General features: G+C 36.1%; 1 protein-coding gene across 6 annotated transcripts in view; it reads right to left on the bottom strand.

Annotated features, from left to right (window-relative positions):
• LOC145674539 (uncharacterized) overlaps window positions 1-26,422 on the bottom strand; it is a 192,164-nt gene that overhangs the window by 118,185 nt on the left and 47,557 nt on the right. For 2 of the 6 annotated variants that reach the window (XM_081744696.1, XM_081744699.1), the window contains one exon: window positions 22,169-22,648. In XM_081744696.1, coding sequence (XP_081600822.1) covers window positions 22,214-22,648 — 435 coding nt within the window. In that variant the 3' untranslated portion in view covers window positions 22,169-22,213. Of the gene's footprint in view, window positions 1-16,362; window positions 16,709-22,168; window positions 22,649-26,422 lie in introns of those variants that run through there. The other 4 variants (XM_081744697.1, XM_081744698.1, XR_014128974.1 and 1 more) reach the window with 4 other exon arrangements.

The following is a 26,422-nucleotide window of genomic DNA, read 5'->3' as shown; positions in this document are numbered from 1 at the left end:
TCGATTTCCTTAGGAATATTGAGAATGGTATGACTTTTAAAACTATGTTTAAAAAAAGAATACATATCGACACAATAAGATGATAATCTAATACCTAGGAAATATGTTGAATTGTTTTTAATTTGTTCTCACGCTACCAAAACAGTGTTTTTTTTTATTCCAGCCTTTTAATATAAGCATTTCACACTATTGTCTGTTCTAGGACAATACAATTCTAGTTTATGTATATGCTAGCTTTGGAAATACAGTAGAATTTCGCTTATCCGACATAAACAGGCAGGCAGAACGCTAGATAATATGGATGTGTTAAGAAAAGACCTATTAAAAGTGAAACTTATGATATAATTTTACATATTACACATTTAATAATAATGTTTTATAACAAATAACTGCACTGCACTGAATCAGGGACGTATCCAGCGTGAGGGCCTGAGTGCTGTCCCCCTCCGAAACTCAAGCACTTTTTAATAAACATGCTTTTACCCTTTAGAGATTCTTTTATTTAGTTTACTAATAGTCAGTGTCCAAACTTTGGGCAATGTGCTGTTGTCTTGTTATAATTCTAAGAACATGCCATAATGCCATTATACCATTTGGAATTAAAGAACAGGAATTAAATAGGATTAACATTTTGTTTCCGTTCTGTTTTTAACTTTAATATATTAGAACGATACACTTAATGTCTTCTTGCTATTTTTGTTATGTGATAGCAGACTGTTTACTTTAGTTACATTTCTCTCGAAAATATGTTTCATTTTGTTTGTGCTATAATGCAGTTTCCAAAGTAAACCGGTTTATAAATGAAAAGTAGGAAAAAGTTTAAGAGAAATACAGAATTGTTGCATTATTATTATTATTATTATTATTATTATTATTATTATTATTATTATTATTGATATTGATATTGATATTTTTAAAACATTAGAATTACGTGCTTACGAGGATTCGTGTTGGGCCCCCTCCGAATAGAAAACCTGGATGCGTGTCTGCACTGAATGATAGATGTATGAGTCAACGTGTAGACGGGCGCGCTAGGCGATATACTCCAGAGCATGAAAAATAGAGTAAGACCACAACTTGCAGTTCTTCTTGCCGATTGGTGCTCTTTCTGCAATGATATATCGGATCATACGGTATGTGTAACAAAGGATGGTCGGATAAGCGAGACCATAGTGTATTGGTGTTTCACGCACCTAAACCTGTAAAATGTTTGTATAAACAATTATCTTTCATTCCCTAGCTAAATTTGTGGGTATGATCACACACCTTGCCTCATAAAGTATAGTCTTATAAAGAAAAAAATATCTTTTTAGCTAAAAGCTAAAGGGAAGTCAACTTCAGTAATTTACTTTAGTTTTTTTTTTTTTTTTTTTTTTTTAAATAATGGCAAACTAGTCCATTTCATCACGATAAATCACGTTTGATACTAAGATGTCTTTTTCTGTCCGTATATATCCTTTACATTTTGTTGGAGGCAAAATTGTTATCTTCCCAAGAAAACAGGGTGAGAGAAGCTACACAACAACATGAACTGAAAACAATAGCTGTTACCAATAATACTGTAATCCTGGATATCAATAAGTTGTCCTTAGTATATTGCTTCGGTTCTTATTAACATGAAAATTATGTTGTTTTGTAAAAAAAAAAAAAAAAAAAAAAAAAAAAAAAAAAAAAAAAGATAGGATGGGATTCGATGTGGTGTCAAAGTAATAAAATAACTAGGAGTCCGCCACTCTATCCACCTAACCACAGAGGCTACGTTGTGTTTGTTCTTTTTTCTTAAGAAATAATCTTCATAACCATGGTGCGTATCGCTTCGAACCTTAACATAAGAGTTTTTCTGTTTAATTCTATATTTTCGTACGACATCTTAGTTACAGAAGCTAATTTATATTTGGCAGGCAATCTACACACTAGGTTTTAACCAATAAATGCAACATTTTAGTCCAGTATCCAGTTTCTTGATCCATCTCCTCGACTCCCCTACTGAATTCCCTCCGCAATCGTGCTGTGCTACTGAAAAAATCCCTAGAAATCATCGTTGCCAGTATACACAAAACCGAGCATAATTGTGTGTTTTGTTTATATTTTTATTATTTTATTATATTTTTTGGAAATATCTCCTTAGATGAATTGCTCTCTATTATCTCCACATACTAATAACTCAATTTTACCCATAAACGTAAGGAAAAAGGAATAAATACGGAAAATCGTGAGTTACAGTATACGCGCAATTTCTTTTGCGCATGGGAGTACCTGTGATTTTTTCCAACACCATACTCAATTCACAGACTGTGTAGCTTTAGTTCGTTAAATGTATGAACGGCAATTACAACAACATCAGAACCGACCGTTCGGATCATAATCAAGCTATGGCCGTGCTGACTGGCAAGTCTTGCATGCACTAACATGCGTGTGTGAGCTTCCTCGTATTCACAGGGAGAAAGAAAAGAGAGATCAAGACTGGAATTACAAGATACTCAACAATCATTGGAGAAAATATTAGTCTTCTTTTGTGGTATTTTAATTTCATTTACACCACTAGCAAGATATCTGAAAAGGTCTGATTTATTCTCGGCATTATGTAGGAAAATAGGCCAGTTTCTAGGAATATATGCTGATCCGCTTACTTTACTCGTGGTCCACTACCACGCTTTCTCCGCTCGCTCAATTTCAAGCTACGCTGCAAGTAAACGTCGAAGATAGCATCTACTCTTTCAAACTTGGAAAACATCGCTGCAATATATGGATACAATATTGTGTCTCTGCATTCTTTGAATGACTGCTGGGAGAGCGGTTTCAGCTTGTGGACGATTGCTGGTCCATTCACAATTATGCATGTAGCGACTGGCTCCACGTGTTGAGAATCTCCACAATTTTCTAAGCATGTGATAATGTCAGATTTTTTGACTTTGCGGAGAGTTCCATCTTCTGATAGTGATGGAGGAAACTCAAAGTTTTCATGTGTGAAAAAGTCAGAGAGGTCGCTTTTTCGTGTCTGACATGCTACGAATAAATGGCTAAATAGAGCACAGTCGTTTTTTAGGATTGTCACTTTCTGCTGTTCTTTTGTTACTTTTCGTACAGGTCGATCAAATGAAAAAGGTTGTTCCTAGGAATTTTGTCGTAAATTAACTTCTTACGTTCCACAAGGCAATCCTTGACGTAATTTTGGTATTGTTCTTTGCCGAGGGGTTCAGCAATGCAAACACAACGTACTGCGTCATCATCGGCTACAATTCCATTCGATAGAGAGAAAAGCACATTATCTTCTTGAGTGAATGGATTTCGATCATCTCGCTGGAATACGTCCATTAGCTTTATAACGTCTTGGAACAATCGCTTGTTAGCGGCTGGTGTGTCTTCATGGTGGACTTCGATGTCGTTATTTATGGTGCTGCATATACCACTGTCATTTTCAAACTGATGAACCAGATTCATGATAACGGGTCCAGAAGTGAACCACTTCAACAGAGCTCCGGGATTGTAAAACAACCCAACGGCGCCTCCATCACCCTTCAGATCTTTATTACACTGTTCATGCATATGATCATACGATATACATGTGTAGGGACGTCCACTTATAGAACCAACAAATCCCCTCTGCCGAAATTCCTCGTAAATAGATGTACGTTTTGTCCTTAATTCTTCCAAAGTGTTGATGAAAACTGGCATCCACCTCGCATAATGTGTATAATCAGTAGAAAACATCCATTGGCACAACAACTTTAGTGAAGGGATGAACTTTTCAAAATTTGCTGCACGAATGCTGTGGAGAAGAAGAAACAGTAAATACTCCAGCTGAAAGACTATGTGCCAATATTTGAACTGGCAGGATTCGTTCAGACTGTAGAACTGTAATCCACTTCTCAAAAGTCGGTTGCTTATCACTCTTTGTAGACAAACTATTTCAATATGCTTGTCTTAGAAGTAGATACAGTGTTGCGTATGTAAACTCGTGTACATATCTCGTTCTTTTAACATGAATACCTCGAAGACACTGCTCAGCTTTACCAGAAGTGAGGACCTCTGATTCTGAAAGTAGTTCTGCCCATCCAGTTCCTGTAAGCCAGTCCCCTAGCACTTTCAGCACAGTCATTTCAATGTGAAGTCCACCCATCATTACAACCATCTTGTCTTCTCCATACACATCACTCATGCACCACTGCACCTGTTTCGCAATAACATACACTGGTTGATCACACGTAGTCACAGGTATCTGGCCTGAATTTAATGACAACAGTGCTTGCTTAATGATATCAAAGCGATGACGAACGACTGCTGGTGATGCTATCGAATCATACAATACGGGAAGTAATACACCCGCACTCTTTGATGGAGGAGGAATGTCAGCATCTGTAGAATAAAAAGCACTCCGCGCAATATGCTGAATGGTTTCAGATCTTTCTAGATCAATTTCTCTTATTCATTTGCAGCCACTTGCCACAGAAAGGATTGTGCTCTACCCTAAACGTTAAAATTTCATTTTCAAATGCAGTGATTTCAGCAGTTTTCCTCACTGATGTTGGGGGGCGCGGTGGCTCAGTGGTAGAGCGTTCGCTTCTGGTGCTTGGGGTCCCGGGTTCGATCCCAGCCCCCGCCAAGTGAACTTTGTGGTGGACAAACACCGTGCTCGTGGGTTTTCTCGGGGATCTCCCGTTTCCTCCCACTTTCTTCATTCCACCATTTCACTCATCTCTCATAATCACCGTCTCCTTTAGCCTAACCGGCATAACCGTGGGACGTAAAACTCAAAGATTTCATTTCATTTTCCTCACTGATGTTGTAGGGATGCGAGTGTACCAATTAGGTAATGAGATAGTGATCTTCTTTGTCCATTCCTTATCACTTACCAACAAATGAGGAGCACTGCCATCGTTGGACACTTTTTGAATTAATGATATGGCGGCTCCATGAAACGCTTCCTGGAAAGTGTTCGAAGATGGATTATGATCGATATTATCTATAGCAGCACAGACAAACCTATTTTGAACCAGACCAGGAGGATACACGGCATTCTGGTCCTTAAAATAATGACAAAGTTTATTGGTTAGTGTTGCTGATACTTCGCGAATTCGATCGTATGATACACATAATCCAAGTTTGTTTAGTCGTTCTATAAAGCCTTTCTTCAATGTTTTCGTGTGAATAATCAAGCTTATGTACAGTGGAAAGGGAGTTTCATTTTCCAGGGAATGACGGGTTTTCACTTAACACTTATTATTTCGTCTTTGCTTTACGCAGTTGAACTTACTAGTTGAGACAGCGATAATGCTGCTGTACTGGCATCCACACATTCCTCATTTGAAATGTTTAGCCCTTCCAGAACCATTCTCATAAACGTTGTCAGCACTACAGGAACGGGCTTTATTTGGCTCTTGCTGGTGAAATGTCCATTAAATTTTGGGGTAGATTTGAAAATGTGGGTCCTTAGAATAGATGCTGCTCTAGCTAACGACATTCCATCTTGTTCAGAGCTATACATACATGCACCGTGAACAGCATCTCCCACGTTAGACTGATTAATAAGAAGAATATCTTTTTCTTTCTTTACTTCTGTTAGTTCACGTACAGAAGGTTAGAATTCTCTCCCAAAGCCTTGAGCTGTGTACAGTCTTCTCAGCAACGCCAAGTTCGATCAGGCGACGAATTACAAGTCTTTTAATGTCAGCTACTTTGAACACTAGGAGGCTTTCTCTCTGCAGCGCATCTTGAAGATGGGAAATCACTTCCGATAGCACCATCCCATATATTAATGGAAAATTTTCTTCTTCAGAGCTCTTCCTGTTACTTGCTACTTTACGTACACGATTGTATAACTGAGCAAAACATTTTTTTTTTATGATATTTAGCTTCCGTAGCGACCATATCACCGCTGCTAAGTTTTGCCAATAACTTAGTGTCACATAAAGTAACAGCCGCATCACGAACTCGGTTACTTAATTCAAGAGTACGAACGTTGACCAGTGTATCAGATGTGATGTCTGCATCACAGAAGAAGCAGATGTACTTGACGTCACCTGCGTGGAACGTTGATCGAGTAGATGGAGCACTATCAACGATTTCATCTTCGTGTTTTCGCTTTTTTGTTATTATCCTCTGTACTTTGGTCGAATCTGTCTCCACGCCTTATGAAATTTCTCCTCATTTCTGGTAATGGTTTCCTCGAGTCCACTTCCGTCATCAAGTAATTCACGGCGGAAATCATTACACAAAGTCCTGTATCCTGCGCCAACGTCTGATATTTTGGTTTTCGCTGGACATACGAGCTTTTCAGATGAATGTTCTTGACACAAAATACATAGGTTCCAGTTAATAATGTTTCCAGGTCTTCCACTCACTACACGTTGCAAATCTTGGTCAAGACTGATTAATTGACATTTCTTTCCCTTCGACATGGTTTCTCTGCGAAATGTGTTCCAAACATATCCCAAGCGGAAGTTAACTCAAGGGCGAAAGTAAAAAGACACAAAAACAAATAAAATTGTTAATATTGTAATTGTTAATGACATTCATACAACAATGATAAATGTGCTGTTTGAAAGCTCTTGAAACGTGGGATTTCGATTATTTCAAAGTGTTTTTGTGAGTTCGTACTCGTTTCATAGTTATTCACCGTTAAAGGCAAAAATTGTTTTCGAGTAATACTTTCTTTTCATTTTGAGGCGCCATTTTCAAAAATGGCGGCCATATATATAAGATATTTTCTACATAAGTCAAAATGTGGAGTATGTCCTCACAAATAAAGCACGAACGAAGTTTCTATGTTGAACGGTAGCCAAGTTATTATTTTTTTAATTTAAAGAAATTAATTGAGCTGGCGGCCATGTTGATGACGTCATACCAGGCAAACCACGCCCCCAGAAGTTTGGGTCTATATCCATATTTTGTCCTTACATAAGTACACGTCACTCCTAAAAGTGGCATGTTGGTATCACATTTTGCACGATTTTTCCACTAAGCCACCTAACTATAGTATCCTGAGTGCGTAAAGTCTGGAATTTAATTTTACTATTATTTTACGTTGGTTTCCCAAGTTAGGTTTTCATTTATATTTAATCCTGCAAATTTAATTTCATGGGTGAAATCTAGTTTTAGTTCAGTCAATTTAGTTTTGGTTTCTTTAATTTTTGTTTTTTGTGAAAAAAAATGTATTATTGTGAAATATATTTGTGTGAAAAAAAATTGTTATATGAAAACTACAATAACAATTTTAACCCTGCGTTACTCGCGCACGGTCTTACGTACCGGGCGTAGCCTTTTTAGTTAATTCATCGTCATAAGTTAATAACACGTGCGGACAGTTCGTATAGCTTTCGTTTCTACCTCTCGAAGTCCAGAGCAGTGAAGATAAACTTCCTCGTGAACTGCAAATGAGAGTTCGAAGAGTAGTGGAGTTCCAGATCAGCAACCTGCAACTGTCGAAGGTAATGCTGGAAGATGCTCGTTTTGGTCGTGGAATCACAAAACAAAAAACAGGTTTACAAGTGCCAAATACAAGAAATACATCTGTGGAGAGCATACAGGCCTAAAAGCAATGTTTTTTGATAAGTTATTTCCAGTAAAAAGTTTTTTTAGTTAGATATTTAGTTTCAAGATTTTAGTAGACATTTTTAAGTGCAGCTATTATTGTAGGCATGCAATTACGTAAAACATGTAATTACCACTAGCATACTTGCTACTGTATGCAATATTAAAGTTTTCCGTAAATTTCAACGTTTCCTTTCCATTATAACCCAATTTTAGCAATGAAAAGAAAACACGGTCTTTCGGTCCGTGCGCGAGCATTATTGTAACTTTTCTAGCGCGGGTAACGCAGGGTTAAATAATGTGTGATTCTATTGCACAATTTTACACTCCAATAAATTGACAATTTTAAAATTAAACAGGATTTCCACATTCTTTCTCACCGTCTTTTCCCGTCGGTAAAGGAACGAGTTGCCGCAAGTAAAAACCGCGATTTCGAGTTATGACCATTATTTATCCTTATTTAACCCGATCTGTCAATCGTAAAAAATTCGTAGCTGAATTTCTTAGATAAGGGGGACAAAAACTTTCTGCAGATTGTATATTTTGAAACAGGGTGGATTGATTTAAATCAGTCTGATTTAAATCACGATTTAAATCAAGATTTAAATCACTTGATTTTTTAAATAAAAATCGTTGATTTAAATCGATATCCGAAATAAATTAATTTAAAGTGAAAATAAGTAAAATCCCGTTTCTGTTCTAATATTTCGAGTATGGAAGTTAATAATCATAATACAATGAGACTCAAATGTACAGTATGTACAGCATAGTATGAAAACAAGTGTCATGCACAGGATGATTAGGGAAAATCCCGTTTTGAACGGGTAACGGAGCAATACTGCTTTCTTCTTTTCGCAACAATGGGTTTGGGTTTTAAAATCTTTAACTGTTCCAACGGGGAAATCACCATCGACATTTAAGACGAAAATTCTTTCGCGTGCGCGTCTGCTTGTTTGTTCCCAGGAAATAGGGCGTATTTAGAGGGGTCTTATCCCCTCTTCGATTATTTAAAAATTTATAACTTTAGGCGAAATTTATGTATTTCGTGCCTCAAGCTAGGTCCAATTTTTTAAAAATATGCCCCTACCAAATATCAGTAACTTTTGTTAAAAAAGTGACATTTTGATAAACGTTGCTATACTTTTTACTTAATGCTTAACCTTATAAATTATATTACCTATTTTCATTTTATTAAAAACAATCTTCATTATTCGATTAAAAAGTACCAATAAACTTTTTTATTGCTTTTTTTTTTGGCAAGACTGAAGGCATTGTAGAACATATTACATATGCTTTCACGACTTTCTGCGTCGAGACATAGTGTGTGATGACGACATAAATTTAAAAAGATATTTTTTTGTTATGCCTATTCTTATTTTTTGGCAGACTTATATTTTGCATTCAAAAGACTGAAATTTTGCACACTCGTTCAGTGCACCCCTTAGTATTTTTCACATGTTTTTAGATCTCTGCGTGAAAACAGGGGGGTCCAGAGGGGAAAATGTAAAAAGAAAAAAAATAGCTTTTTCCGCCATTCAGATGGAGACATACGAATGGTACCGTTTGAAAGGCTGTTCTATTCTAAAGAGAATGACGTACGAACCATGATCCTAGGATGAATAGGGATGTTTCAGGAAACTGTCACCTGATATCCTCTTTTATACAGGAATCTGGGGTATTTGGGGGATATTATTTTTCGCGGGCTTACTTTTGCACCTAGAAGATTGAAATTTTGCACATTTATTCAATGCACCCCTTAGTATTTTTCAGTGTTTCAGATCTCTACCTTAAATAAGGGGGTTGGTCCAGAGAGGTAAAAACTAAAAAGGATATTTTTAACAGAAAATCCCTTTTTTCGTGATTTTTCCGCCCCAGATACACGATGGAGACATTTGAATGGTACAATTGAAAATCTTTTTTATTCTGAAGAGAATAATGTACAAATCACGACCCTAGGATAAATAGAGATGTCTGAGGAAATTTTTATATTACATGCGGGTTATTTGGGGCATTGTGGGGATGTTCTTAGCTCATTGTTAAATATTTTCCCCGCCCTCAGTATTCAAGATAGCTTGAAATTTTATGCACACATTTAGTACAACCTTTAGTATTTCCCAGTTGATTTTGAGATATGTACGTTAACACAAGAGAGTCCAGAGGGGATGAAAATTTGAAAAAAAAAATCAGAAAAATCCCATTCTCTCTATTTCCCGCTTTAGGGACATGATAGGGAAATGTGAATGATACCGTTTCAAAGGCTGTTCTATTCTGAAGAGAATGAGGTATGAACCATGATCCTAGGATAAATAGGGATAATGATGTAGCTGCTTGACTGAAAGTTCATAATTTCTTTTTTTTAAAAAAAAAAAAAACAAAATTTAAAAGGGTTAAGAAACATTGTTTGGGATTAACAGAGGTTAACACCTGGGGATTAATTCAAAATTCAACCCTAATACTTTCATTTAAATGGCATAATTAGCATTTAATACTAATTTCTAATGCTTTTTCTTCAGTTTGCGACTTGTAACTTACGAGGAGAAAGATTTGATTTAAATCAAAAAAATCGATTTAAATAAAAAAAAAAATAAACAAAAATGACTTTTTTTTTTTAAATCATGAATTTTTTCCACCCTGTTTTGAAATGAGGAGAACGAAATAACGTTCAAGAGACATTTTAGATTGCTCTCCAGTAAAATTATAAAAATGAAGAACGCCACTTAGCCCCTTCACCGACGGTACACTTAACTGGCTCATATTAGCTTCACTATCCTAAACAACTCAAACTAGACAACAAAGCACTAAACGAAGCAACGGTTATTCGTTTGTTATGATTGGCTGAGTCCATTCTGACCAGCCAATCAGTGTTTAGAGGTGTGCGATAAAAATGGCAGGGTCATTTTTAGAGAGGAAAAGATGGCAGGCAGGAAAAAACAATATGTAAATACGTAACATATACACGTAAGAAAGCATTTTCAAATATATTACACAAACTTACCTCCTGCATGTATTAGTTGAATAACTTCTAGCCTTGTAGACGAATTATTAGTATTGGAACATTCAACAAACAAATTGACTATACTACACAATTTTTCAAACCAACATTCTGGTACTTCTTTTATTTCATTTTCATGGAATACTTAAAACAGATAGCTCCTTCAGAATCAGAAGATCTCATTCATTATTTTGATTCAATATATGTATCCGGTTCATACAGGAGAGTAGGAGGGGAAGAAGCTTGAGAGTAGGACACATTCCGCCACGGTTTCCTCCCCAACATTTGAATATGTATCAGGTTACTCTTGGAGAGAACGTATGCACATGCGAGGATTGGAAGGTTAAGTTTTCCCGACTTTCTTAGTACAACCATCCAACAATATGGAAGTTAGTTGAGTGCCTGCGCCAAGACTGCACGGCAGTGGAAACAATGATCCTGCAGTGTGAAAGGGGGCAAGTGCCGAAAAAGAAGTGAGTGTATGTTGATTTGCACAACAGGCTGAGCAGAGGAATTTGTATTTAGATTACATTGACGGAAACAAATCCCTTGAAGCCTTTATACGTACAGTCGCTCATAATTTGAGATTTTAAACATGACAGAGTACAAGGTTAAAGTACCACCTGGTTATAGTACAACGAACCAAACTGTGGATTTGCATTATACGAAATTAGACAATACAATATTATATAATAGTGTAGTTATTACTATTGCATTTAAGTTCTCTTATAGTATTGCGAATTTGACTACATAATTTGCATTATAAAAATAACAATGTATTGTAGTTACTGTTGTTTCACTTAAATTATGTCCTGTATATAGTATAATGTCGATCCAGAAATAATAGGAAATGAAATAAAATAAATACCAGAATATTCGTTTGTCAAGTTGTGTAGTATAAGCAATTTCGCTCTCGAATGTTCCAGTACTAAAGGCTAGAAGTTCTTCAGCTAATACATGCAGGAGGTAAGTTTGACTAATATATTTGAAAATACTTTCTTACCGTATATGTTACGTGTTTATGTACTGTTTTTCCTCTATGCTATTTTTTCCGCCTGTCATTTTTACCGCGATTCGTGTTCAGAACCAGTTTCTGAGATCTTGTTATATTTAGATGCAACTCAATTTTGTTTTTGTAGTGTCTGATGATCAGTTAGTTGGCGAAATTGCTACACAGTTATTATTATAATTTCCTTTAAAAGAAACGTTGCTTCGTTCAGTAATTTGTTTGCTAGTTCGACATTATAAGGAAATTGAAGTTTCTGATAAGTCTCCTCCATAAAGCACTGTTCTGGAATTCTTTCCCTGTTCGATTTTTCTAAAGCCATTCTTAACCATGTCTATTCATTTCCTTCTTTGTCTCGCTCTACATCTCTTCCCATCCACTTCCATTGCCATTATTCTTCTGACCATATAGTCGTTAGTCGTTTGTTCTTCCACATCGTGTGCAGATGGTAAAATATTTTATCTAGTTCTTAAAATGAGCTTCCCTTCTGTTAAATATCTAGGAATACTGCACGCAGGATATGAATTGTTATGGGTAGCATAGTAGCTAATGAATTGTTATGGGTATCTTGTGGTAAAGTGAATTGTTATAGGTATCTTTTAAATATCTAGGATCAATATTATTCTAAGGCCATCATAACCTAAGCTCTGACAGATGTAACATCGTGTAAGTTGACGATAGTGTTGCGAACTGTCATAGAAAGAAGAATCAAAGTGACCACTTGACAGAACGATGAAGGAATCGAATTACTTTATCACTGATTGAATCAGATTATAAGTTGAAATATTCACAAACTCGATATTTAAAAAATAATCGTACCTCACTTTACTCCTCAACATTCCAGCACAACGTAGTTCCACTAGGCTTAACGTTATTGCCAAAATAATGAATATTTTTTTCTTTTTTCTAATTATTGACACAACTTTGTCCTCTTGACAAGTTTGCTACGTAAATAGAAGTGGGGTTACACGGAACAACAACCGGTCTACCTCCCTGTCGCCGCAGGGAGTAGGTTTTCGTGGAAATGAAAGCAGAGAGGGTAGCGAGTCTGTATGGCTCTTCTAAAGTCGAAGGGCAATGACCCGTGATTTGGAATGTCAGGCTGAAATTAGTAGAATTTGTAATGGTCTTTGTAGGAAATTTGTTGACATCGAAAAAAAAAAAAATGTACATAGTCTATATACTACAGAGACCGTTATAATGAGCTTTTCATAAGGACTGATTTAGACATTGAGTAGTTGGAAACTAACGAACATGATCCAGCTATGTTTGTATTTTCGTAGAAGACATTTTTTTCACCAATATATGAAGGGGAGGATACGTTTAGACCCACAAAAATACATTTGGAAACACTAGGTTGTTTCCATGGTAACAGAACAGTGATGTCGCATTTATACACTCATTACTGTGAAAGATTTGGGTTGTCAGGTTGTTTTGATTTCTTGTGCTATCATCTCAGTGCAATGGTGTGAATATTGTGGTGTAATCGTTGTTATTTTCTTTCACCAGTGGAACATAGCTTGTATCCGTATTATTCACATAGAACTAAAATATAAATTTAGTGTGTGTATATGTATGTGTTTATGAACACAATGCCTGAAGTGCGGAAAGGGGGTGCCCTTGACAAATCAGGCACGGGAATTTGTGTTTAATCTTAGAGAATATTTGGAAAAAGAACGCAATGATGGTCCTTTATTGCCATTGAATAAAGTGGGGGAAATAGTAGATTCAGTTCTATATATTAGCCCTACAACTGTGAAAAGAATCACAAAAGAGAAGTGCCCGAAAGACCTCACTGAACTGACAGAAACTTTATCCACCCTAGGAAAAAAGCGTAGGATTTCTACAGTAAATGGAATTAAATTGTCTACAACTGAAACCCATTCTCTAACGTAAGTAGTCTCCATTAAAATATATATATATATATATATATATATATATATATATATATATATATAACAATATGGGTCTTACGCAGAGTCGTTCTGACGCGTGTTTAGTGTCATACTAAAGAGTTGAGTTGATTTTGAGTTTAACGTCTCTTTCAGCAGCGAGGTTATATGAGACGTGGACCTACTGATTAACGTGGAATCCGTACCACATGAGCTTCCGCCGGGAATCAAACAGGGGTCTCCCATACCGGGGTCGCTAACCGCTTAGCCACGAAGAAGCTCATGCTAAAGAGTTCGACTAAGATATGTTTCCATGCAGCAGTCAGGCATTTAGTATGACGCTAATCATACTTCAGAACGATTCTGCATAAGGCTCTATGTATTTAGAAGTAACGGTTGTAAACATTAACGATTTTGTGAGCAATACTAATTTGTTTGTTTCTTTTGACTAATACTTTTGTCAGGAATAATGTTAAATAACATTTTTGTTGCAATACATAGGTGATTCTTTTCCCACAAAATGTGTCCCTTGTTATATTGTATTGTTACAGAAGATAAACGTGGTAATCACGCTTGATCGCACGTGAGAGTTGTCAGAGCTGCTCTTAACGCGGCCTTACTCTAACGGACGAAAACCATATTGACGAAGAAATTAAATGTCAACTAAAAGCAGGGAATTCGTTTTATTATTCAGTTGAAAATCTTTTGTCGTCGCGAATTCTGTCGAGGAATTTGAAGCTTAAAATATATAAAACGATAATCATGACTGTTGTTCTGTATGGTTGCGAAAGATGGTCGCTTACTTTAAGGGTACACAGACTGAAAATATTTGAGAATAAGATCCTGAAGCGAATATTCGGACTCAAGAGGAACGGGAATGAAGAATGGCGGAAATTCATAACGAGGAACTACATAATTTATACCGCTCACCAAACATTGTTAGGACCATCAAATTTAGAAGGCACAGGTGGGCAGGTCATGTAGCCAGAATGGAAGAATGTAGAAACGCTTTCAAAGTTTTAACTGGAAGTCCAATCGGAAAACGAACATTAGGAAGAACTAGGCGAAGATGGGAAGATAATATTAAGATTGATCTTGTAGGAACAGGAATACAAAGTAGAAACTGGATCCAGTTTGCTACGGACAGAAGTCAACGGAGAGCTTTTGTGAATGCGGCATTGAACCTCCGGATTCGATAGGCCATAAAGTTAGTTTTTAGTTTAGTTAGCATTATACCTTAAGACATACCGGAAAAACATAGTAAATTGATTAAGTTAATACGCCACTTTAATATTTTGTAGACCAAATTTATTTATTTTATACGCAATATCTCTTACGTAAATGTCGAAAGATGAAAGAAGAAAGAAAAAGATACTTCACAACAATCAATTCATGCTCTATACCAGAGTTTCTTAATTTTTTTTTCCCATTTGGAACCACCCTTCATAGTCCCAATGTTCTGCAGATCACGCAGCTCTTGTCCTTTTCCACAACCAAATTCACCATTTTTTTTTTTTTAAATCATATATCAATATATCAGTGTACTTGTATTACAGCCCTTCTATTTCAAGTGTACCCATGCTGCTGCTGCTACCAATGTGTTTTTCCCGTACCTCCCTTGAAAGAGGGAGGACAAGTTACTGTCTCCCATATCTTTCAATAGGTGGATGCGACTCGCACCCTTTCTGCAGTCATCGATTCACTTATAGCTCACGGACCACAATTTAAAGACCGCTTCCCTACAGGATATTTATCATAATATATCAAAAACAAAAGAATTTTTAACACATATCATATTAATATATGGTACCAAAATTTAAATTTCGGTACAAGTCAACACAAAACGCATTGCTATAAAGATGCATTTCTCTATGTTTACATTTTCTCTGCGATTCAATGTGAGAGACTTGAGCACGAACAAAGTTTGACGAGCCTCGAGTGATCATAGGGAAGAAATGTCACGCAACAGTTTACAACCACCATCAGTTCAAGAAAACTATGAAAGAAACAGTGATTTTGGCTCATTTATATTTACAAGCATTTTCACAGATTTACATGCATTATTCACAGTACACCACACACGGCAGATCATTTCGAGAAAAGATTGATCTGGGGAAGCAGGAAATTGGTGATCACTAGTGGGTGTTGTAGTTGCGGGCAGAGCAACGATTGAAAGACAAAACAGTTTTTGAGTAACGGTCGTATGAAAGAAGGATGTGTTAAAGTGCTCTCGTAGGAAAAGAAAAAAAAAAAGAAAAAAGAAACTGTGTTAAAATATCACTTCAAAGTTACAAGAAAGTGCAATGGACGTGTATAGATGATTTCAGAACAAGAAATCGCAATTCCCGCTAGTATAGTAGTTAACGCGTGTGCCTTTTGGTTTGATTCCAGCAAGAAGAGTACAAAAAAATTAATTTCACAGTCATTCGTTTCCATTAATCACCCATGTCCTTTAGCCTAAAGGACACAACCCTGGGATGTCAAACTAAAATTGCATTTCAACAAGAAATCCGCAATTCCAGGTAACGCTTTGAAACATCTACGTTGTTCTGTCCCTTCTCAATGTCACCGATCAGAAAACACGAGCTCTCTTGTCTCCAGAAGTCATGTACATCTACATTTCCCACATATTTTTTTGTTACCTAATGTGGTTGGGAATATGATGAGAAACTTGGAGAATGTATTTTTTCCCCTCTACTCGAATGTCGTGAGAGAGTTCCTTTTATTTTTCTGGTGTTTTTATTATTCCTTATGTTTTTAACCTCTGTGACCAAGGCTGTAAAGAAGTATTTATATTCATTCTATATTCTTCAGAGCCCATCCTAAAATTTTGTAAGATCTTATTGATTTTCTTTTCAGATTCCGCAACAAGCGCCATATCATATGCAAACCATATACATATTTATTGAACATTGAATATACAAACATTTACAAATACCTACCTACGTACCACTCAATGCTACAGCCCGGAAAGAATCTTAGAATCCTCTGCTATCAACCTCCATTTTTCTTTATCCATCCTTATGCTTCTACTGTCAATTATCTTTCCAAAATCTTCGTTAACATCTTTCAAAAATTTCTTTCTGAGTCTTCTTGTTGTTGAGTAAATCCTTCCTCTTATCATCTTTCTAGGCTCGCCTCCATCCTGCATCCTTTCCATCTTTCAACACGTCCTACCCAACGCAGTTGTACTTTTATAAATCTTGCAAAATTTTCGCCACAAAATTATTTAATCGAAGTCGGCTTCATCATGTCCATCTTCTACAAGTGTCACCATAATTTCAACAGCTGAAAGTGAGAAAGAAAAAGGTACGTTAAAACTTTCACGGTAAAACATTACTGCAAAATGAAAATGTGAAACAAAACAGTGTTTTCTGTTCATTTATTGTGTACGTGGATAACAATAGTTTTACATATAAGCAAATATTTACAATAAAACTTCATTAAGGAATTTTGTAGTGACAAGAAAATATGAGCCAAAATACTGTCATTAACTTCATTAACTACTGAAAGCGATTTACTTACATTGATAACTCTATGGACTGTTATCATTATACTTTCATTGAAATACGTATCCTAAGAAAACGGAAGGAATGGGATCAAATACCTTCCATGAAACTATTTTCTCACGTGCGAAGAACGGATATTTTACCCAGTCCTCACATAAAACATCACCGAAAGGCTAAGGTGCAGTGCTATTACCCGAATTTAATTCTATGGTTTGGACATGTACAGTCATGTCCAAAATGATTGTCGCATATCTATAACTGTCTTGTTGTGGACACAATTTGATAATGATTTTGCAAGGCACTTTTAATACTGTTACTATGAGTATGATCGGGAAATGTATATTTGTGGTAAATTTCATAGGAAAAGAATTATAAATACGAAAATTAGAATGTGTAAAACAAAATGTTGCTAAATGGACAAGAAAGTTTTTTTTTTTCGTTATATTGTTCTTATTTACTGCTCTTTTGACATGAAAGTTACCACATACATGTCTTTACCAATTATACACATATTAACATTATAGGAAATACCGGCGAAATCGTCATCAAATCATATTTATACACATGCATAAATGCATAATTACATATTTATAGACATGCGACAATCATTTTGGACATGACTGTAGAAAGATAAGCCGTAAGTCTGTCAATATTTCCATAACCGAAACAGCAGGCGCGTGTATACGCCGTGATTGATAGGAAGTATAAGGTCAAACCGGCGAAAGAAGTAGTGTGGCAAGCGAACTATTTAATACGGAGGTCTCCTCTTCGTCAATATCGTCAGTCAATTTATAGTGGCAGTAACGATGAATGCTCAACAACGTCTGATGCCTGAACTTAGTGTATGAGTTCAAACTCAGGTATAACCCTATGGCAGCAACACAGCACAGCAACTCGTTGGTTGCAGAAATGTTGTGCATATCTTAAAAATGTCGAAGATCGGCTAAGGACCGGCCGCCTCAAGGTAACAGATTCTGAGGTTATACGAGACACCACTAAGGAAAATCCATCCACCGGACACGACAATTGTCAAACTAACTCTGCATGTCCGGATTCACTGTAGTGAGTCACTTCCACCAACTAGTAAAAACCACCAGGAGCTGTCGTATTGTGTCGTATGGGTTGATCCCAGCTCACTTGTTAGGCTTACGGCCGTGTGCACCAACCAAGTTCAACTGTTGAACGAGGATCATAACCAAGCTCAGTGAAAATGTCAGTTGCACCAACAACGTTCAAGGTTAAGCCTCGGTCAAATGGTGGTTAAACTTGGTTTTAGCTTGAACGGCCGACTTTGGGGGTATAAACTTCGTTGATCCAAGTCAGTCTGTAGTATTAGTGGAATTTGTTATTGTAGTGCAGACGATGTCCGAAAGTGATCTTGAGGATTTAGAGTATTTACAGGAGATTTGGCCTCATAGAGTAATGAAAGATCGTTGTAATCCATTTGAAATGTTTAGCGAGGAAGATTTTCGAAAAAAGATTCCGGTTGAATAAAACTTTAGTGTTAATGTTGTTGGGGAAATTTGAAGAGCAGTTAAGTTTCCCAACAAAAAGAAACAATTGTGTTTCGCCTTTAAATTGATTGCTAATTACGTTGCGTTTTTATGCAACTGGAACCTTCCAACTAGTGGAAAGTTATATGTCTGGCGCTGATCGTTCCACGGTATGCAGAATTGTGCATAAATGTGCAAGAGCTATTACCGAATTGGCAGGTGAATACATTAAGTTCTCTAGTACAGAAGCTGAAAAACAACAAGTTATGGGAACATTCTTTAACATTCGTGGTTTCCCTGGTGTTCTAGGTGCAATAGATTGCACGCACATAGCAATTCAATCACCTGGAGGACCTGACGCCGAATTACTTAGGAACAGAAAGGTTTCTTTTCTATAAATATTCAAACAGTGACGACGCAAAGCTGCGTGTAAGAAATATTGTTGCGCGGTGGTTTGGGTCTGCACACGATAGCACCATATTTCGTATTTCAGCCTTGTACGCCGCTTTTGAAAATGGTGATATTGCAGGTGGCTTTCTTTTGGGTGACAGTGACTACCCATGCAAGAGATACTTGTTGACTCTCATTCTAGAGCCAAGAAATCGCAATGAAGAACGATATAACGATGCACACAAAAAACGCGCAATACGGTGGAGAGGCAGTATGGAGTTTGGAAACGACGATTTCCAATTCTAGCAAATGGGATTCGTGTCCAGCTTCGTAATGTGCTCCCCATAATAGTTGCAACAGCTGTGTTACATAACATATGTATTGATGCTGGAGAAAACCTTCCACCAAATGACAATGACGACGACTACGTGCAAGTGCAAAAGGAGATTCAGGATTTTGGTGTTTCGCCTCTTATTTTCAATGAAGGCGATACAGCTGCCAGAGAATCAGTTATTCTCACACATTTTTTCGGGAAGGGTATAGAGCACTGAGCCCCTACACATAGGTTAGTAGCCAGTTTGGTTCCTTTTTTCATCAAATATCAATACTCAATTCACATAGTATTGCCGAACGAGCTAGCGCGAGTCAAGGCGGGTTAGAGCCCTGCAGGGCACGTTATTTTCTTCTATTATTATAGCTAAATGGAGATGCAGTCAGGTTCTAAACCCTTACCATACCTGCCATGATTTACTGAACCTAACTTAACCTAAGATAGGATCTAGTTTTCAGATCCATCTTAAAAATTCAATATAAATTTCTGTAACTTACCTGGATGACTTCCTAATTTATTTGAGGAGGATAGGAGAGCTTGCCCCTATTATTTAAGGAATTTATTTATTGGTAATGTTATTTTACGTAAGTGTTAGTTTTTTTATATTTTATAATTATTTTAGTAATTGAATAAATAACACTATTAACATGAGGCACATAGTGTAAATGATTGCCTCAGGATTCACCATCCAGAAGACAAGTCATGTGAATTACGGCGAAAGTTAACTAGGCAATGATCAAAACATTATTAACTTAAAAGGTTCAGACCGTATTGCGGAGCGAGCGACAGTGAGTGAAAACGGATTAGAAACCCTCTGGGTACGTTATCGTCCATTATAATAAATATAAACTATACTGTATTTTGATAAATTGATAGTTCTTTCTATAGTTGATTTTCGTCGTAATTCAAGTAACTTGTCCTCTGGATGGTCAGGGGGGACCTGAAATATACATTTCTGCCGAACATATACGGAGAAAATTAAGGTTGTCATTTGCGTTTTATAGTGTCAGCAGTTTGTTATATGATGTTCCTTGGATATAATTGAATTTAAATTTAGTGCTTCTTTCAGCACCGAGGCTATGGGAGATGTGAAACCTACAGCTTAACGAACCATATGAGCTTACGCCGTGAATCGAACCCGGGTCTTCTGTGCCAAATATTATGTTGATATTCCTTAGTAATGATTAGTAAGGGTAAAAGAATTTCGCTAACCGAAACGGTTCAAGTTTATATCACACATTATTCGATGTTCCGTTGCACTGCTCCAATTATAAGTGTATAGAAGTCACGTAAACAAATCAGTAATCGGAGCAGTGAATCGAAACAACCCAAAACAATATACAGTTAAATATTAACTAGTACTGTACTAGTACAGAATATGCATATCCTCCAGAAAAGATAGACATTTGTAAAAACGTTAAGGTGAAAAATAGCACTAGACCCAACCTAGTTGTAAGTCTGAAATTGAACGGAAATCTTCCATATTTCAGTTTCTTTCCTACAGGATATGCTTATGTTACGGAAAACGATCTTTAGTGACAGAAGATCAATGGTTATTTTTAATTAATCTTCTTTGTTAAAGTAATTATTATTCTAAAAAGCAGTTTAGTTGCATAGCAAGTCAATACGAAACTATTTAATATACTTCATGCATTTCCTCGGCTTCGTATGGCTCTGAAGAATAATTATGATTGATTTCGTTTCTTTTGCTTGCTTGATTGATTATTGTTAAACTTCCTTCTCTGCAACAAAGCTATATGAGACGTGAACCTAGAGTTTAATCTAGAATCGGAACCACTCTTTCAATGGTCTCCCACCGAAAATCGAACCCGGGACCGTTTACACCAAAGGAGGGCGTACTAGCCACTAGTCTAGCGGGGAGGGCATAGCTCCTTTTGCGCCAACTCTCATTCATTATTGTAAAATACTGTGAGTAAAGGTTGAATTTTTACCCAATCCGTTCGTGATTATTTCATTATTAATTTGATAGAAATTGTATTTGTGAAAGATAAGGATGAGCTCCATTTTCCATAGAACATGGTTCCAGTGGATAATTCAGTGAAACATAAAATATTTTAAAACCCGTGAAGCGTTGTTGTCTAAAATCATATTAGTTAGGTCAAAGGTCATATAGTGGCGGAAAAAAGTGAATATGATTAACGTTAACGACTGTGGAGAAAGTACAAAAGTGAGCACAACTTTATTCCATTCGGCAATGTTTGGGTTTCTATTTCAAAACTTCATAGTTCTAAGAATGCCTTTAGAACGAGCCTGCACTCGGCTTGGGGAAATGTATTTTTGCGAGGTATACAAAGTCGGAACCTTATACACTCAGTGACCATATACCACCAATGGTACATTTCCCGAAGACAGTTGGTGGCTCGTTTCAAAGATCTTACTGAGTGCGTATAAAATATAAGATAAAACCGAAACGTTGTAGATAAAAAAAAAAAAAACGTTGTGAACATTTCTTTTTCTATTCCTATAAACGATAATGTTAAATTAAAATTCAGTTTTTGCGCCTGTGTTTGGCCTTTGACCAAAAGTACATGTATGTTTCATCATAGTATTTGGTGGGACTATTGCCTACATATTTTTTTAAAAGTATGCAATGTATTTTCTGCATGAAATTTGAAGGTGCTTTTCCCTTCCCCCTAAATAGGGCATAGTGACGCCACTACACAAAACTATGATTGTGGTTTTATAATTTTCGTGTCAATTTTCACTCGACAACAAGTCAATTTGTAAATGATAATACAAACATAAAGCTAAACAGTAATATTTTGGGATTTCTTTTGCTATCTTAACATATAAAAAAAATAAAGGTGACTGAATCATCAGTGAACTTATTTTCCACCGTGAATACTAAAGGAAATAAACCGTACATCAAATGCATGAAGGAAGCAGTACATGGAAATTAAAAGAGAATCTGTTGCTTTAAATACAGAAAATATTGAAAAATATTGATATTTCGTTAAGGTTTGCTCTTTTATGTATTAAATAATAAATACCCATCTCATCACATATTAACAAAACTTTAATTATTTAAAAATTTTCCTGTACAGCAGATTTAAATGCGAGAATTACATATTATGCCTTCATCAATAATTTTTTTTTCTTCTTTTGCTTGCTTTAATTGCGTTAACTTAATTTGCTTTCGAAGAAGCTTAACTGTTAAAGCATGCTCGCGTACCATAAGTTTGTGTTTCCGTACCATGAGAGCGTGTTTCTTCTCATAGTATCTTCTCTTTGCTTCTGCATCTTCCTGTACCTGTTTCGTTGCTGCCGATGGTGTACAAGTTTTTGGCTTTTTTGTCTTCGGAGTGTTTTTCCACACATTTTCATAATGGAAAAGTGGTACTACAGAGTTCGGTGTGCTCGTAGGTTGAGTAGCAGATGTGTTGTCTTGCTCTAAAAACCGAGGTTCTTCACTATTAACTACTACAAGCGTAGATCTATCGCAATACACATCATGGTGACCACTGTCTGGGAAGTCTAGAGTTACCTGAAAGAAAATGAGAAAGAATTTTAAATTTATGTACGCTTTAATTCCTATTACAACTGTTCTAACTCATCCCTACTGACTGATCCCTCTCTACACATACACACACATATATATATCCGTTTCTGGTTTTTCAGTAATGAGGACATACCGTCTCTGGTTTTTCAGTGATCAAGACAATATTTAAATAGCCGGTATGTTGACTCAAAATCATAATGAAACATACCGCAACTGCTTTTTTCCCACTTCGAACACTGTATATATATATATATATATATATATATATATATATATATATATATATATATATATGTGTGTGTGTGTGTGTGTGTGTGTGTGTGTGTGTGTGTGTGTGAAAAGGGGAAAAAGTAGGCCCTTAAGATTTTTTATAAAGTACATTTTTATAAAGTAGCCCTTTAAGATATTGAGAATAAATACGCATATCTCCCACATACTCATAATTTAAAAGCAAACAGAACGGAAACACAACAAAACTTTGTACTTATAAAAGTATTTGGTTTCTATCATAGATTCTATCTAGCGCACAAGAAGCAAAATATCTCCAACGGCTGAAGTTTTAAGCTGCAATTATTTTGGACACTTCGAAATTGCTTCTTTAACATGACTTCGTGATAGAAAACATGGTTTACACTGTATCTGCATAAGCATTAGTACTGTGAATTTTTATCCACTTATCTACAACCTGTTAAAAGAACTACATGAAATTCAAATTTCCTTTAAATTAGTTACATAAGTATTCGAAACTAGGTAATAGCTGAAGGGTCCAAGTGTTCAAACAACGTAACGACGCTAATTTTAAATTATCTTTGGCACTTCAACTTGCATGCGTTCTAGGAAGAAACTATGCCGCTAGGAGAACAACACTATTTATCAGTATACTTCCAACAGTAAAATTTTATGCACATATATAATAAGTTTCCTTAAGTTGATGTTATTAGTTTTTCTAAAAAAACACTTGTTCAACTTTATAATTTTCAGTTCGGAAAAACCGACAAAATACCTATATATCGTATTAACATTCGATTACAATGCTGCTTTTTATTTTATTTTATTATTTTTTTTAATCACTCCAAAGTAAATCAGTAATTGTCAAGTTTGCTATTGCTACCTTTTTCAGGTCACACAGAAATTCCGACTTCTTAACTGCGTCCTTTAGGAAGAAGATACTACATAAACGTTAGTTTCGATTTATTTTTTACTAGCAGCGTTCACCCCGCTTCGCTGCGGTCACCCCGGAACGCAATAAACTTTGTTACTTAGATAATTTTTACTTTTTCGCTTTCAAGTGATATGATAAAAACCATAGAAGATTGCACTAATGTTAACATTATATCGCCTGTCATTTATGTTAACCCGCCCCGCTTCGCTGCGGTCACCCCGGAACGCAATAAACTTTGTTACTTAGATAATTTTTACTTTTTCGCTTTCAAGTGATTTATAGCGCCTGTCAGTTATGTTAACCCGCCGAGTCACAGGGTCATGCGGGTTGCATATAAATACGTTTATTTTTATACCTATGATGAACTAATAACAAAGGATTTGTACGTATGGACACCTGAATGGTCAATTATCTCAAGACACTGGTAATTGAAAATTAAAGTGATATGATAAAAACCATCTAGGGTCCACATCCTAACAACCCCCCAAAAATGAAAGAAATCGGTTCAGCCGTATTAGCGTGATGAGCGGACAAAGGATTTTTTGTACGTATGGACACCTGATTGGTCAATTATCTCAAGACACTGGTAATTGAAAATTAAAGTGATATGATAAAAACCATCTAGGGTCCAAATCCTAACAACCCCCCAAAAATGAAAGAAATCGGTTCAGCCGTATTAGCGTGATGAGCGGACAAAGGATTTTGTGCGTTCTCTTTTATATATATAGATTATTGTTCTTTCAAAACACTACATTTTTACAATTAGAAACGTACAACTGAAAAGTCTGTGGTTTATTTGCCGAAAAATACTTCCACAAAGGTTAGAGCATAGTTTTACCTCTTATCGGCTCATAATATTATAAAGAAAATACAAAAACTAAGGTGTATAAAAAGTAATTTTACATTGAGATTTACGTCTTTGGTTCTTTATTTTTAAGAATAAGACGGAGGTAGAAATACTTTTGATACATTCTTTATTTAAAGGGATAAATTGTAATAAAACCTGAAAATGCTAGCAATCGCAAATTCGGTAATAATCGTTTACGTTTGGACTGAAGTGGTTATATAAAAATACGCAAAAGAATCTTAAAGTGTATGAATGGGCAAGGCCAGATTAAGACTATTGGGATCCGTAAAGCAGGCTCCATTAAAAAAAAAAAAAAAAATCAAATTTCCAGACGACAGCTTCAAAAAGGAACATTCTGGGTTATGTAGTAATAAACACTTAACAAAAACTAAATACTTTGCATTCACAATTAGTCTTTGGAGTCCCCCCTTCAGCGATTGCTTCAACCGCTCCACCTTTAATACGGGCTTGTTATTAGGATATACGATTTGTCGGTATTTCCGAAGTGAATGTCAAGAACTGAAATTAGTGACGACGCTGTAGGGGGAAGTGGGTGGGTTGCCAAGCGGCATCCTTCTGAAACCCTAGACATTTATTATCATGTAGATGACATAATATAAAACTATTTTCGGTATTCAAAAGAATAATTGCAACCCCCTTCCCAAATGTATGTCTCTTCCCTTGCACACATCTCAAGAAATTAAAGCTGCTCTCATTACTGATTTGGAGATGGTGGGTTTTAATCATTAAGACGAAATATTAATAAAAGCGACTCATGGCAGTGGCGTAGCCAAGGAGTGGCTCCATTGGGTCCAGAACCTCTCCAAAAATTTTGGTGAAACAAGTAAAATACTACAAATAGATTAAATAGCAATTTTAACATCAACTTTATAAGTGTTGCCTGGCATAAGCGTAGAACGTAAACTGAATGATTTTATTTATTATTTTTTTTTTTCTTGAAAGTGTCACCAGTTAGAACTTCCCGAAATGAAGTTTCTGGCTAGGAGCCTGAAGCAAGGAAACGTTTTTAAAAAAGTAAAATCAATAGTGACAAAATATATGTGATTCTATTAACAACACAGTTTATTCTTTAAAAGGGTGCACGCAGGCCCGTATTTATATATTGTGCTCTAAATTCGCCGCCTCTCACAAAAAAAAGCCGCCCTTCCCACTGTCCTCAAAAACGACCAATATTAGAGTTGAATTGATAGTTTTTGGAGTCGCTGAGATGAATAGAGACAGTTTTAATACATTTCAACTTCAAGGTCATACTCCATACCCCAGGGAGGGGGAGAGATTTCATAAGTAATCGAAAACGACAGATATTAGTGTTGAATTCATTGTTTTCGAAAGTGATGAGTTTAAGGGTATCAGTTTTCATGACGTTCAAGTTCATCCTCACCCTTTGGGTGGGGGTGGGAGGATAACAGGGTTTGAAACAACCCGGGCTTTTTTGAAAAAGCCCAACCCACCTGGGCCCATATGGGTTTTTTCGGGTATTTTTGGGTTTAATTGGGTTTTTCGGGTTTAATCGTTTTTTTTTTTCGAAATATTTCAATATCTTTGGGGTAAAAGTGTTAAAATGTGATTTATATTTCAAGATTGCCATTGTCACAACTTGCAACAATTTTCTACTTACTGCTGTTTTGAAAAAAATGGCCGCCATTTTGAAATTTTACACTCGATCGCCGAGAAAATCAATACAGCAAATTTAGCATTCTCTTGCTTTCACCGTCAAAATTTCAACTTC

The sequence above is a fragment of the Thermobia domestica genome, chromosome 17, assembly GCF_964235325.1.
Source record: "Thermobia domestica chromosome 17, izTheDome1.hap1.1, whole genome shotgun sequence".
NCBI lineage: Eukaryota > Metazoa > Arthropoda > Insecta > Zygentoma > Lepismatidae > Thermobia > Thermobia domestica.
This window is presented reverse-complemented; position numbering and strand designations above follow the sequence as displayed.